The 15,109-nt window shown below is 45.6% G+C and overlaps 1 protein-coding gene across 9 annotated transcripts in view; it reads right to left on the bottom strand.

Moving 5' to 3' along the window:
- cep290 (centrosomal protein 290) overlaps positions 1-15,109 on the bottom strand; it is a 158,007-nt gene that overhangs the window by 133,904 nt on the left and 8,994 nt on the right. For all 9 annotated transcript variants that reach the window (XM_070900076.1, XM_070900077.1, XM_070900079.1 and 6 more), the window contains exons 2-8: positions 13,866-13,993; positions 13,696-13,773; positions 12,757-12,826; positions 12,595-12,641; positions 10,784-10,927; positions 1,067-1,120; positions 507-659 (exon numbers count right to left, since the gene is read on the bottom strand). In XM_070900076.1, coding sequence (XP_070756177.1) covers positions 507-659; positions 1,067-1,120; positions 10,784-10,927; positions 12,595-12,641; positions 12,757-12,826; positions 13,696-13,773; positions 13,866-13,967 — 648 coding nt within the window. In that variant the 5' untranslated portion in view covers positions 13,968-13,993. The remainder of the gene's footprint in view (positions 1-506; positions 660-1,066; positions 1,121-10,783; positions 10,928-12,594; positions 12,642-12,756; positions 12,827-13,695; positions 13,774-13,865; positions 13,994-15,109) is intronic.

Below are 15,109 nucleotides of genomic sequence, written 5' to 3'. Positions count from 1 at the left end.
AAACAACGGGTACACCAGGGCAGTCCTGTTTGTAGATCTTGGGAAGGAGGTAGAAGCGGGCTACGTGGAGTTTGGGGACCAAGAGATTGGCGGCCATGGAGGGAAGATCTCTAGAGGAGATGAGGTCAGTGACAGTCTTGGAAACGGTGGCTTGATATTCAGTGTTGGGGGTCATGATCCCTTGGTGACACTGGTGAGGCCACATTTATTGCCCATCCCTAGTTATCCGGACGATGTGGTGGTGATGGGCCATCTTCGTTGTAGCCGATTCTTTTAACAAGCCACTCGCTTGTAAGGCCACTTTGGGGGGCATTAATAGTCAACCACGTCGAGCGTGACTGGAGTCATGCTTGGACTAGACTGGGCAGGGGTAACAGGTTCCCTTCCCTGAAGGACCAGATTGGCATAAAACAAGAGAAACGTGGAATGTAAAAATACAGGAATGTAACACATTGGAGAAATACTTAGCTATAAAATATAAAGAAATGTTTAAAAATGTGAAGTACCTGAATTTCATCCAAATAGTGTGCAAGCTCCATATTCTTTCTGGAGATCTGCGTTCTGTAGTCTGACTCGTCACCTCGCCTGTTAAGGAGAGTCTCCCGCTGCGAATCGATCTGTTTCCGATAGTCAACAATGTCCAGGCGTAGCTGATCATTCTGCAAAAAACGTCAGTAATACAGAAAGTTCACGGTCATTCCACCAACGAAACACTTGGAAAAATGTTCCAGAAACAAAAATGATGATTCAATGTACAAGCGCACGAATGTTGGAGATCAATCGTTACTTAGCCAGTCATCTTTACGATGATCTTACCTTTCTTTTAAATCCTTTTTTCTTTGACAAAGAAAAGTGAATGATGTGAATGAGAGAAAGAAAAGACTAAGGTAGTGCGCGTTAGCAAGAACAAACCTCATAGTGAGAAAAACTTCACAGTAACAAAAGGTAAACAAGAAGAACTGATGATGCAAAGAAACTGAAAGTTGTTGTAAGCAAACACACGTTTTCATTTAACCTTTATTCACATTCGAATGTAAATCGGAAATTATCAGTTCCCATCACTGACCTCTCTTCTTAGCTTGTGGTTTTCCTTTTCTACCTCCTTGATTCGAATTCCCACCTAAAAAGTACAATAAAAGATAAATGTTGGTATATAGAGTGAGGCGCCAAAAAGCATCAATAAAAATAGCATCTTTCTTGATGCTGAGAATTAAAACTAAAGCAGTTACTGCATTGTGAAATGATCCCCTTATTGAATGTTGCAATGAGTACAAATGTTAGAGAACCTAGGTGAGCTGCACAAAATATCACTGTTGATTTTCCAGAATGGGGAGGGGGCAGAGGACCGAGTGCAGTCACCCTGTGCCCATCAGTAAGTGTGCCTGTACGTGACCATGTAGCTAGACTGTATTACAGGTTGAACCTCCCTTGTCCAGAACTCCCTTATCTGGAATCATCCCTCGTCCAGAACCATTCCCAGCCACTGGGTGGCGCATGTGCAGAACTCCGACATGTACAAATTGAAGTCCTTCCTCGCTGTCGACTCCTGTAAATCGCTGGCCTGACCCCGCGATCCAACCTCCCCCCTCCACCCCGACATGATCTCTCTGCCGCACTCCCATCCCCAAACCACCCAGTCCTAATATCCCCTTGCTCAGTATCTGTACCATCCAATTTAACGTGACCACCACTCGGTCCGGAAAAATCCCTTATCCAGAACAGGCCAGGTCCCCAGGGTTTTGGATGAGGGAGGTTCAATCTGTACAATGGTTCTATCAAGAGCTGTGTGGCCTGAAGGTGCTGGATTAGGGGCAGTCTGTTAGGTTGCGTGAGGACTTGGGATCGGCTAGCAGTCACTGTGGGCCAGGTTCGTAGGCAACGCTTTGTGGCATGCATATGTGGGCACCTACGCGATAAATACTGCTGCTGGGCAGTCTTATCGTGGTAGCTCCTTAAAGGATTTGCATCTTCTTCCGTACCTATTTCCAGGTCCACAGGTAGTGTACACAGTGCTGACGTTGGCCACCACCTCCTGCCAGGCATTCTGCCCAGCGGTCCTCGAGGACAGGGCTGGATTAACGCAGCAGCCCATGCCCAGGGACTAGAGTCAAATGCGGGGTCGGGCACTGCTGCAGGCAACCCGGGGGTTGTTTGAGATTGCGGGACTTCTGAGTGAGGAACGACAGCTTCTAGTGCCAAACCCTTCCCGTCCCCGTCTTCTGAAAGTTGCTGTGGTGCAATCTGCCGCAGCCTCGCATTTAAAGCTCATCGGCTCGATTAACATATTTTGCTGAACTTCTACTGGAGGTGCACAGGAAGGAGATTGCCACAGCTCAACTGCAGGGCCCAGCAGCCTAGCGAACCAAAGTCTTGAGGCGATAAACAGCATAAACTTGATGTCATATTTGACCCTGAAATGAGCTTTCAACCACATATCCGCAGCATAACTAAGACCACCTATTTCCATCTCCGTAAAAACACCCGTCTCTGCCCCTGCCTCAGCTCATCTGCTGCTGAAGCCCTCATCCATACCTTTGTTACCTCGAGATTTGACTATTCCAATGCACTTCTGGCTGGCCTCCCACATTCTACCCTACGTAAACTAGAGATGATCCAAACCTCGGCTGCCTGTGTCCTAACTCGCACCAAGTCTCACTCGCCCATCACCCCCTGTGCTCGCTGACCTACATTGGCTTCCGGTTAAGCAACGCCTCGGTTTCAAAATTCTCATCCTGGTTTTCAAATCCCTCCGTGGCCTCGCCCCTCCCTATCTCTGTAATCTCCTCCAACCCCACAACACCCAGCCCCCCGCCCCACCCGAGATATCTGTGCTCCTCTAATTCTGCCCTCTTGAGCATCCCTGATTATAATCATCATCATCATCATCATTATCATAGGCAGTTCCTCGGAATCGAGGAAGACTTGCTTCCACTCCTAAAGTGAGTCCTTTGGTGTCTGAACAGTCCAATGCGAGAGCCACAGACCCGGTCACAGATGGGACAGACATTCGTCTGGGGAAGGGGTGGGACTGATTTGCCACGCGCTCCTTCCGCTGCCTGCACCTGACCTCTTCACGCTCGCGGCATTGAGATTCAAAGAGCTCAACGCCCTCTCGGATGCACTTTCTCCACCTAATCACTCAAACATTGGTGGCCATACCTTCTGTTGCCGAGGACCCAAGCGCTGGAACTCCCTGCCTAAACCTCTCCGCCTCTCTTTCCTCCTTCAAGGCGCTCCTTAAAACATAGCTCTTTGACCAAGCTTTTGGTCACCTACCCTAATTTCTACCTATGGGGCTAGGTGTCAATTTTTTAAAACCTCATAATACTCTTGCGAAACGCCTTGGGACATTTCACTACGTTAAAGGCGCTGTATAAATACAAGTTGCTGTTGTTGTGTCGTGTTGCAATACACTACAACCAGCAGCCATACCAGTAACATTTTGCAGTACCTGCTATCCATAGTTAACCATGCATGGCAGAGTTGAGGATTTTTTTTCAAGCTGCGAGGGAATCTTGAACTGTGCACCATTCCAAGACTGAGATACAGGCTGTGATTTTTCTGATGATTGTGTCCCGACAGCTCACAGTTTACACCCTCTCCCCACCCCATTAAACTGAATCTGTAGAAAACTGCAGCTCAGAAGTGGAAAACACGAGCTACCATTAAGGACTATACCTCCGTGTTAGAGGGAAGTCTTTGAAGTAGGAATATCTTTCAGTGGATAGGTTCTCTCATGCAGGTAAATCAGTTAAAGCGCTCCTCTTGATACCGGGTGGGCATCATTGTACCCTGTCCAGCTTTGAAAGTAGATAAATCCCCAGGCCCAGATGAAATGCATCGCAGGCTATTGAGCGAAGTAAAAGAGGAAATAGCAGAGGCCTTGACCATCACTTTCCAGTCCTCTTTGGATTTGGGCATGGTGCCGGAGGATTGGAGGTCTACTAATGTAGTACCCTTGTTTAAGAAGGGTAAAACGAATAGGCCAAGTAATTACAGGCCTGTCAGCCTAACCTCAGTGGTGGGGAAATTATTGGAAAAAATGCTGAAAGACAGGATAAATCTGCATTTGGAAAGTCAAGGATTAATTAGGGACAGTCAGCACGGATTTGTAAAGGGAAGGTCGTGTTTGACTAACCTGATTGAATTTTTTGAGGAAGTAACCAAGAGGGTTGATGAGGGTAGTGTGTATGATGTAGTATATATGGACATTAGCAAGGTTTTTGTTAAGGCCCCACATGGTAGACTGGTCATGGTAGACTTGTCACAGCCAAGGGGGGTAAGTGATTGGCTGGTAAGTAGCTTTTCTTTTTTCTTTTCTATATCAGTAAGTAACATTTAGCATTGTTGTTGTCAATTTAAGAGTATCTAAGGGTTAAGTCATGGCAGGACAGCTTGGACACGTGTTATGCTCCTCTTGTACTATGTGGGAAGTCAGGAACGCTTCCGGTGTCCCTGACGACTACATGTGCGGGAAGTGCATCCGCCTGCAGCTCCAGATGGACTGCATTGCGGCACTAGAGCTGCGGGTGGATGAACTCTGGAGCATGACGTGAATAGCACGTTTAGCGAATTGGTCTCACTGCAGGTAAAGGGTACTCAGCTAGATAATAAATGGGTGACCAACAGGAAGAGCAGTGCAAGGAAGGTAGTGCAGGGGTCCCCTGCAAAACAGATACACCGCTTTGGGTACTGTTGAGGGGGATGACTCATCAGGGGAGGGCAGCAGCAGCAGCAAAGTTCATGGCACCGTGGCTGGCTCTGCTGCACAGGAGGGCAGGAAAAAGAGCGGGAGAGCTATAGTGATAGGGGATTCGATTGTAAGGTGAATAGATAGGCGTTTCTGCGGCCGCAACCGAGACTCCAGGATGGTATGTTGCCTCCCTGGTGCAAGGGTCAAGGATGTCTCGGAGCGGGTGCAGGACATTCTGAAAAGGGAGGGTGAACATCCAGTTGTCGTGGTGCACATTGGTACCAACGATATAGGTAAAAAAAAAGGGATGAGGTCCTACGAGACGAATTTAAGGAGCTAGGAGCTAAATTAAAAAGTAGGACCTCAAAAGTAGTAATTCGGGATTGCTACCAGTGCCACGTGCTAGTCAGAGTAGGAATCGCAGGATAGCTCAGATGAATACGTGGCTTGAGGAGTGGTGCAAAAGGGAGGGATTCAAATTCCTGGGACATTGGAACCAGTTCTGGGGGAGGTGGGACCAGTACAAGCCGGACAGTCTGCACCTGGGCAGGACAAGAACCAATGTCCTTGGGGGAGTGTTTGCTAGTGCTGTTGGGGAGGAGTTAAACTAACATGGCAGGGGAATGGGAACCTATGCAGGGACACAGAGGGAAATAAAATGGAGGCAGAAGCAAAAGATAGAAAGAAGAATAGTAAAAGTGGAGGGCAGAGAAAACCAAGGCAAAAAACTAAAAGGGCCACATTACAGAAAAATTCTAAAGGGGCAAAGTGTGTTAAAAAGACAAGCCTGAAAGCTCTGTGCCTCAATGCGAGGAGTATTCGGAATAAGCTGGACAAATTAACTGCGCAGACAGCAGTTAATGGATATGATGTAATTGGCATCACGGAGACATGGCTCCAGGGTGACCAAGGCTGTGAACTCAACAGTTAGGACGGAGAGGCAGACAGGAAAAGGAGGCGGGGTGGCATTGCTGGTTAAAGAGGAAATTAATGCAATAGTAAGGAGGGACATTAGCTTGGATGATGTGGAATCGGTATGGGTGGAGCTGCGGAATTCCAAAGGGCAGAAAACGCGAGTGGGAATTGTGTACAGACCACCAAACAGTAGTAGTGAGGTTGGGGACAGCATCAAACAAGAAATAAGGGATGTGTGCAACAAAGGTACACAGCAGTTATCATGGGCGACTTTAATCTACATATTGATTGGGCTAACCAAACTGGTAGCAATGCGGTAGAGGAGGATTTCCTGGAGTGTATTAGGGATGGTTTTCTAGACCAATATGTCGAGGAACCAACTAGGGAGCTGGCCGTCCTAGACCGGGAGATGTGTAATGAGAAGCGACTAATTAGCAATCTTGTTGTGCGAGGCCCCTTGGGGAAGAGTGACTATAATATGGTAAAATTCTTTATTAAGATGGAGAGTGACACAGTTAATTCGGAAACTAGGGTCCTGAACTTAAGGAAAGGTAACTTTGACAGTATGAGGCGTGAATTGGCTAGAATAGACTGGCAAATGATACTTAAAGGGTTGACGGTGGATAGGCAATGGCAAACATTTAAACTTCAGCAATTGTAAACCCAGTCTGGAGTAAAAACAAAACGGGGAAGGTGGTTCAACCATGGCTAATAAGGGAAATTAAGGATAGTGTTAAAGCCAAGGAAGAGGCATATAAATTGGCCAGAAAAAGCAACAAACCTGAGGACTGGGAGAAGTTTAGAATTCAGCAGAGGAGGACTAAGGGTTTAATTAAGAAGGGAAAAATAGAGTATGAGAGGAAGCTTGCTGGGAACGTAAAAACTGACTGCAAAAAGCTTCTATAAATATGTAAAGAGAAAAATATTAGTGAAGACAAACGTAGGTCCGTGGCAGTCGGATTCGGGTGAATTTATAATGGGGAACAAAGAAATGGCAGACCAATTGAACCAATACTTCAGTTCTGTCCACGAAGAAGGACACAAATAACCTTCCGAATCCACTAGGGGACAGTGGGTCTAGTGAGAAGGAGGAACTGAAGGATATCCTTATTCGGCGGGAAATTGTGTTAGGGAAATTGATGGGATTGAAGGCTGATAAATCCCCGGGGGCCCAATAGTCTGCATCCCAGAGTACTTAAGGAAGTGGCCCTAGAAATAGTGGATGCATTGGTGATCATTTTCCAACAATCTATCGACTCTGGATCAGTTCCTATGGACTGGAGGGTAGCTAATGTAACACCACTTTTCAAAAAAGGAGGGAAGAGAGAAAATGGGTAATTATAGACCGGTTAGCCTGACATCAGTAGTGGGGAAAATGTTGGAATCAATCATTAAGGATGAAATAGCAGCGCATTTGGAAAGCAGTGAGAGGATCGGTCCAAGTCAGCATGGATTTATGAAAGGGAAATCATGCTTGACGAATCTTCTGGAATTTTTTGAGGATGTAACAAGCAGAGTGGACAAGGGAGAACCAGTGGATGTGATGTATTTGGACTTTCAAAAGGCTTTTGACAAGGTCCCGCACAAGAGATTGCTGTGCAAAATCAAAGCGCATGGTATTGGGGGTAATGTACTGATGTGGATAGAGAACTGGTTGGCAGACAGGAAGCAGAGAGTCAGGATAAATGGGCTCTTTTCAGAATGGCAGGCAGTGACTAGTGGGGTGCTGCAGGGCTCAGTGCTGGGACCACAGCTCCTTACAATATACATTAACGATTTACATGAAGGAATTGAGTGTAATATCTCCAAGTTTGCGGATGTCACTAAACTGGGTGGCGGTGTGAGCTGTGAGGAGGATGCTAAGAGGCTGCAGGGTGACTTGGACAGGTAAGGTGAGTGGGCAAATGCATGGCAGATGCAGTATAATGTGGATAAATGTGAGGTTATCCATTTTGGGGGCAAAAACACAAAGGCAGAATATTACCTGAATGGCGGCAGATTAGGAAAAGGGGAGCTGCAACGAGACCTGGGTGTTATAGTTCATCGGTCACTGAAAGAGGGCATTCAGGTACAGCAGGCGGTGAAGGTGGCAAATGGTATGTTGGCCTTCATAGCTAGGGGATTTGAGTATAGGAGCAGGGAGGTCTTACTGCAGTTGTACAGGGCCTTAGTGAGGCTTCACCTGGAATACTGTGTATCTATTTTGGTCTCCTAATCTGAGGAAGGACGTTCTTGCTATTGAGGGAGTGCAATGAAAGTTCACCAGACTGATTCCAGGGATGACAGGACAGTCATATGAGGAGAGATTGGATCAACTGGGCCTTTATTCACTGGAGTTTAGAAGGATGAGAGGGGATTTCATGGAAACGTACAAGATTCTGACGGGACTGGACAGGTTAGATGCGGGAAGAGTGTTCCCGATGTTGGGGAAGTCCAGAACCAGGGGATATAGTCTTAGGATAAGGGGTAGGCCATTTAGGACTGAGATGAGGAGAAACTACTTCACTCAGAGTTGTTAACCTGTGGAATTCCCTGCCGCAGAGAGTTGTTGATGCCAGTTCATTGGATATATTCAAGAGGGAGTTAGATATGGCCCTTACTGATAAGGGGATCAAAGGGTATGGAGAGAAAGCAGGAAAGGGATAACTGAGGGAATGATCAGCCATGATCTTGTTAAATGGCAGTGCAGGCTCGAGGGGCCAAATGGCCTACTCCTGCACCTATTTTCTATAGCCCATGGGATCCAGGGCAAAGTGGCAAGTTGGATCCAAAATTGGCTTAGAGATCGGAAGCAAAGGGTAATGATTGATGGATGTATTTGTGACTGGAAGGATGTTTCCAGTGGGGTTCTGCAGGGCTCAGTACTGGGTCCCTTGCTTTTTGTGGTATATATCAACAATTTAGATTTGAATATAGGAAGTATGATTAAGAAGTTTGCAGACGACACTAAAATTGGCTGTGTGGTTGATAATGAAGAGAAAAGTCATGGGCTGCAGGAGGATATCAATCTACTGCTCAGGTGGGCAGAGCAGTGGCAAATTCAGAGGAGTGTGAGGTGATGCACTTTGGGAGGGCTAATAAGGAAAGGGTATACACATTAAACGGTAGGCCACTTAATAGTGTAAATGAACAATGGGATCTTGGAGTGCTTGTTCACAGATCCCTGAAAGTAGCAGGCCAGGTGGATAAGGTGGTTAAGAAGGCATATGGAATGCTTGCCTTTATTGGTAGAATATAAGAGCAGGGAGGTTATGCTTAAATTGTATAATACTTTGGTTAGGCCACAGCTGGAGTACTGCCTGCAGTTCTGGTCGCCGTATTAGAGTGTGATTGTACTAGAGAGGGTGCAGAGGAGATTTACTAGGATGTTGTCTGGAATGGAGAATCTTAGTTATGAGGACAGATTGGATAGGCTGGGATTGTTCTCATTGGAACAGAGGAGGTTAAGAGGAGACCTCATCGAGGTGTATAAATATTGGGGGGCCTGGATATAGTGGATAGTAAGGGTCTATTTCCGTTGGTGGAGGGGTCTATTACGAGGGGGCATAGTTATAAGGTGGTTGGTGGAAGGTTTAAGAGGGGATTTGGGGGGGTGGGGGGGCTTCTTTACGCAGAGGGTTCTGGGGATCTGGAACTCGCTGCCTGGAAGAGTGGTGGATGCAGAAACCCTCACCACTTTTAGGAGATGGTTGGATGGGCACTTAAAGTGCAGTAACCTGCAGGGTTACAGACCTAGAGCTGGTCATTGGGATTAGACTGGATGACCTTTTGTTGGACAACGCAGATATAATGGTAAGTACTGCAGGGAATAGAATACGGCCAGGGTGATCTCCTGGTCTAGTTTCGATCACCTGCATGGGTCGGAGAGGAATTTTCCCAGATGTTTTCTCCCTAAATTGGCCTGAGTTTTTAATCTGATTTTTGCCTCTCCCAGGAGATCACATGGCTCCGGTTGAGTGTAGAATGTTTCAGTTTCAGGGGTGTTGCAGTGGTGTGAGGCGGACTGGTTGGGCTGGATGCTCTTTGCCTTTCCGTCATTGTTCATAGGTTTACATGTACCCTTCAGGGCTGCTGACCAAAGACTGTGCGGCTCTTTGTCGGCCGGCGCGGACACGATGGACCGAAATGGCCTCCTTCTGCGCTGTAAATTTCTATATTTCTATTTCCTCTCCCCCGCCGTACCAGTGGACTCACCTGAAAGGGCATTGAATTCTCAGACAAAAGGGGATGCGGATATCACAGCACCATGGAATCATTGGCGGGGAAGTCTTCCGATTTCACATATGGCCAGTCCTTTCCCCCGCCCCCAATGTTCATTATATCTGTTGTGTATCTGTAAAGCATGCACTCCCATGCTCCGCCATCAGGGAGCTCATCCCCTGAAGTCCCAAGGGATCCCAGCATCTCTTGGGAGCACTGAATATAAGCCGGCCCCCCAAGGCCTGTTCCTCACTCTGGAGTGTCTTATTTAAGACTGAGGTCACTGTTACTTTAACCTCCCTGTGTGAAGCCTCATCTGTGTTAGGAACACAATAGTATCCTGAATGTTTAAGCTGCTGTTTATTCTCACTCCATCCCAGGAAGCGTTCAGAGGTGAAGGGTTGCAACCTATAAATTGTAAACTTGGTGGGAATGTGGAACCCGCTACAAGCCTCCCAAACTCACGGCCTCTACCACCTAGAAGGACAAGGGCAGCAGGCCACCACCACCTCCACGTTCCCCTCCAAGTCACACACCATCCTGATTTGGAAATATATCGGCCATTCCTTCATTGTCGCTGGGTCAAAATCCTGGAACTCCCTCCCTAACAGCACTGTGGGAGCACCTTCACCACATGGACTGCAACGGTTCAAGAAGGTGGCTCACCACCACCTCGAGGGGCAATTAGGGATGGGCAACAAATGCCGGCCTTGCCAGCGACGCCCACATCCCAGGAACAAATAAAAACAAAAGCAGTAATTGAGGCGAATAGCACTGATGTATTTAAAGGGGAAGCTGAATAAGCACATTAGGGAGAAAGAAATAGAAGGTTACGCTGATGGGGTGAGATGACGGCAAGTGTGGAGCGTAAACACCGACATGGGCCATTTTCTTTCGAATTGAGCCCAGTTTAGAAGAAAAGCTGAGAAAGTTGTGCCGACAGTTTGCGCTCAAGAGTTGTTCCAGCTTCCTTACTTGCTCCACCAGTTTCTTTTCCTTGTTCAACTCTTTCTCCATGTTGGAAACCTCCCGGTCCTTGAACTGCAGCTGGTTCTCCAACTGATGAAGTTCCTCTCGCAAGAATCGGGTATCCCGCCCTCCAGCACTCACGTGGGCCACCTGGGTACAAACAAAAATGGGGCAACGGCTCACTTTCAGAATTGACATGGGTTTGATGTAAACGACAAATTACATTCGCAGAGAAAATCTCCTATTGTGAGTTACTTCTAGACAACTTGTATCATAATATGCATGATGGGAATGGGGAACTATATCGTTAGGATTCAATTCACTACAAATATCAAAATTTTCCTACGTTGCGTATGACAAGTATCTAATCTGTATCTAACTTGCCGCTGCCATTCAGAGAAGAACAGTTAAAACATAAAAATTAGAATTATATTGGCAGATCTCCCTTGGCCTTGATCATGGCAAGTCACATTATTCACTGCTCTCCAAGTGGAATACTGCACCGTGCACTTTACAAGGTATTAGATGCCGAGAGGTTGTTTCTCCCGGGCTGGAGAGTCCAGAACTAGGGGTCACAGTATCAGGATAAGGGGTTGGCCATTTAGGACTGAGATGAGGAGAAATTTCTTCACTCAGAAGATGGTGAATCTTTGGAATTCTCTACCCCAGAGGTCTGTGCATGTTCCATCATTGAGTATATTCAACATTGGGATCAATAGATTTTTGGGCACTAAGGGATTCTAGCGATAAGGAGATACTGCGGGAAAGTGGTGTTGAGGTCGAAGATCAGCTATGATCTTATTGAATGGCGGGGCAGGCTCGAGGGGCCATGTGGCCTACTCCTAATTCTTATGTATTACTCTGTGCTGTGGCTCAACATATAGATTTGGCCTGTCCCTTTAAGATCATGAAGTCCAATTGTACATAGGCACATCCTTAGGTCAGCTACAGATTGGGGTGCGAATTGTGCAGACTGAATGGTGTATGCAAATTTCCAGCTTCAAATCAAAAGGAAATGATAAAATGGCTGCCTTTCTTTCCTTTTTGATGCTGAATTTTGCAAGCCTTCTATATATACAGAGAGATGAAGCAGAGAGCAACTAAAGTTTGTTAGATATCCCAAACCACTTCACAACCAATACATTACTTTTGAAGTATAGTTACTGTTGCCATGTTGACAAACATGGCCACCAATTTCTGCACAGCAAGTTCGACAGACAGCAAATTAGATAGTTAACCAGTGTTGGCTGAAGGAAATGATGGCCAAGGGAAATGTTGGCCGAGGGAAATGCTGGCCAGAACACTAGGAGAACTCCCCTGCTTTGCTTTGAATGGAGTCCTGGGATCTTTTACAGTCTTCCTAACAAGTAGATATGCCCTCGGTTTAATATCCTATTCAAAAAATGCCACCTCAGACAACGGAGCACTGCCTCAGTACTGCACTGAAGTGTCAGCCTAGATTTATGTGCTCAAGTACTGGAATGGGGCTTGAACCCACAAGCTACTGACAAGAGGCACAAGTTTCTTATTTTAGCCAAGTTAATACCTATTAAGAATAAATTGCAAGGTACTTGATAGGGTGAGATGCAATGGGGTGGGAGCGGCGTTAAATTTGTGAATGGGCTGCGCAGCCATTTAAAGGGGCTGCACAATCCAAAAAAGAAACTAGGGGGAAGATTAGGTGGGAGGAAGCTCGCGTGGAGCACAAACACCGACATGGGCCAGTTGGGCCAAATGGCCTGTTTCTGTGCTGTAGACTCAATGTCACTCTATGTCATAACATTACTTAAAGGAAGACATTAAAACATTACACTAACCTCCAGTTCATTCTCTAGCTTAAAAACTTTGGCTTTCAGCTGGTTTTCTGTAGAGAAAACAGATGAACAAGTAACTGCAAGCATTCAATTATTCACCGTGATCTGAAAGGTGTTATTGAATGCACAGACCAGAACAGACCCCACTGGGAAACAGCTACTTGCCAGTTTTAGCTTGTTCTTCCCCAGCTTTTTCAACTTCTTCCAAAGCCAACTCAACCTCTTGTGCTTTCATCTATATATTATTAAAAAATAAACAAAGATCTTGAGCGTGAGTGAATTTAAAACATTGCAAACTTTAACAAGGATATACAACATGAAGTAATCACGGGCCTTTCCGTCCGGTTTGAAGCATTTAGTATTTTAGTTTTGTTGCTGGAACCAATATTTGTGCCTTAGAAAAAGCACTTAACAAAAGGTTTTGCAACAATCTGTACACTTTATTTATTTCTTTGTTTATGTTCACATTAAATTGGATAAAAGATTATTCAAAAATACTGCACAAAATAAGAATCACATTCAGAACTATTTGTATGTACGCCATTAAAAATAATTCAGAAATTAAAATGGTTGTGCTACCTTTCTGGTTTATTGCTATTTTCTATTCTGGGCCCAGAAGGTATGGATTATTCACTGGAGTTCAGAAGAATGAGAGGGGACCTCATGGAAACGTTTAAAATTCTGACGGGTTTAGACAGGTTAGATGCAGGAAGAATGTTCCCAATGTTGGGGAAGTCCAGAACCAGGGGTCACAGTCTAAGGATAAGGGGTAAGCCATTTAGGACCGAGATGAGGAGAAACTTCTTCACCCAGAGAGTGGTGAACCTGTGGAATTCTCTACCACAGAAAGTAGTTGAGGCCAATTCACTAAATATATTCAAAAGGGAGTTAGGTGAAGTCCTTACTACTCGGGGGATCAAGGGTTATGGCGAGAAAGCAGGAAGGGGGTACTGAAGTTTCATGTTCAGCCATGAACTCATTGAATGGCGGTGCAGGCTAGAAGGGCTGAATGGCCTGCTCCTGCACCTATTTTCTATGTTTCTATGTCTATGTTTCTATCCATTCTAGCAATGGAGCAATAAACAAGTATCTTAAAACACAAACCTTCATTAAGGACTGAGTGATGCGGAAAAGCTGAATCAGCTTCTGTGGGTCCTCTGCTGTCAATTCATTCCCTTCAACCTGCACACAAAAACGCACCGTTAATGACAAAATTACTGAACGCAAAAATATTAAATCGACACGAAACCCCAAACTGAAATGAATAGAAAGACCTTGGATATCGAATCCAACAACTTATCTGCCAGTTTCTCTCGACTTGGCAACGAGTCCGGATCAACTTTCATCAGTTTCTCCCAATCCAGGTTGGGCGCCATCTTGGTGCAGGATTGTTGGGTTCAAGCTATCGGGAAAAAACATGGAACATGTCACAGATCACCTCTTTTCAGTCATCTGATGCATGTAGATAGTAGGATAAAGATTGTAATAAATTTATAAACAAACCTTGTGAGATTTTTGATGTATTAAAAATAATTATAATCCAATAAAAAAAAGTATTTTTATATATCACTCCCCTCAAAGCTCTCTCAGATCATATACTATTCCCCAGCTATTTATAAAAAAATTCTATCTCAGGATGTAGACGTGCTGGCAAGGCCAGCATTTATTGTCCATCCTTAGTTGCCCCTCAAGATGGTGGTGGTGAGCCACCTCTTGAACCTCTGCAATCTGTGTGGTGAAGATACTCCCGCAGTGCTATTGGAGAGGGAGTTCCAGCGCGATGAAGGAACGGTGCTAATATGTCCCAAGTCAGGATGGTGTGTGACATAGAGGGGAACTTGCAGGTGATGGTGTTCCCATGCACCTGCTGCCCTTGACTTTCTAGGTGGTAGAGGTCACGGGTTTGGGAGGTGCTGTCGAAGAAGCCTTGGCGAATTACTGCAGTGCATCTTGTAGATAATATTCCCCAGCTGCATATATCAAAGATTAATTCCAGGTCTTCGTCAATGCAGCGCTTAGATTAGATGCTGGAGGTGCTGGAGAGGGACCTGTCTAAGTGTTCTGCATTTACTCAGCACGTCCTCCCTCTGTGGTTAAGGGTGACAAGAGTTGCTGAAGGAGAAAGCGAATGGAACAGCAGCAAACGAGGGCAATGTAAACAAGTTCATGTGTGCAGGGCTAATAAAAGGGAGAGAAAATCGTCTGCCATTCTTACCCGATCTGGTCTAGTCTATATATGACTCCAGACCCACAGCAATGTGGTCATCCCCAGATTTCTGGACCAATATTTATCCCTCAAACATAACAAAAACAAATTATCTGGTCATTATCACATTGCTGTGTAGGGCTTGCTGTGCACAAATTAGCTGTTGCGTTTCTTACATTACATTAGTGACTACACTCCAAAAGTACTTCATTGGCTGTAAAGTGCTTTGAGACGCCCAGCGATCGTGAAAAGCGCTATATAAATGCAAGTCTTTCTTTCTTTAAATACTGACACAAAGTAATTATTCAATCT

The sequence above is a fragment of the Pristiophorus japonicus genome, chromosome 15 (assembly GCF_044704955.1).
Source record: "Pristiophorus japonicus isolate sPriJap1 chromosome 15, sPriJap1.hap1, whole genome shotgun sequence".
Lineage (NCBI taxonomy): Eukaryota > Metazoa > Chordata > Chondrichthyes > Pristiophoridae > Pristiophorus > Pristiophorus japonicus.
The sequence above is the reverse complement of the archived record's forward strand: the minus strand, read 5'-3'. Positions and strand labels throughout refer to the sequence as shown.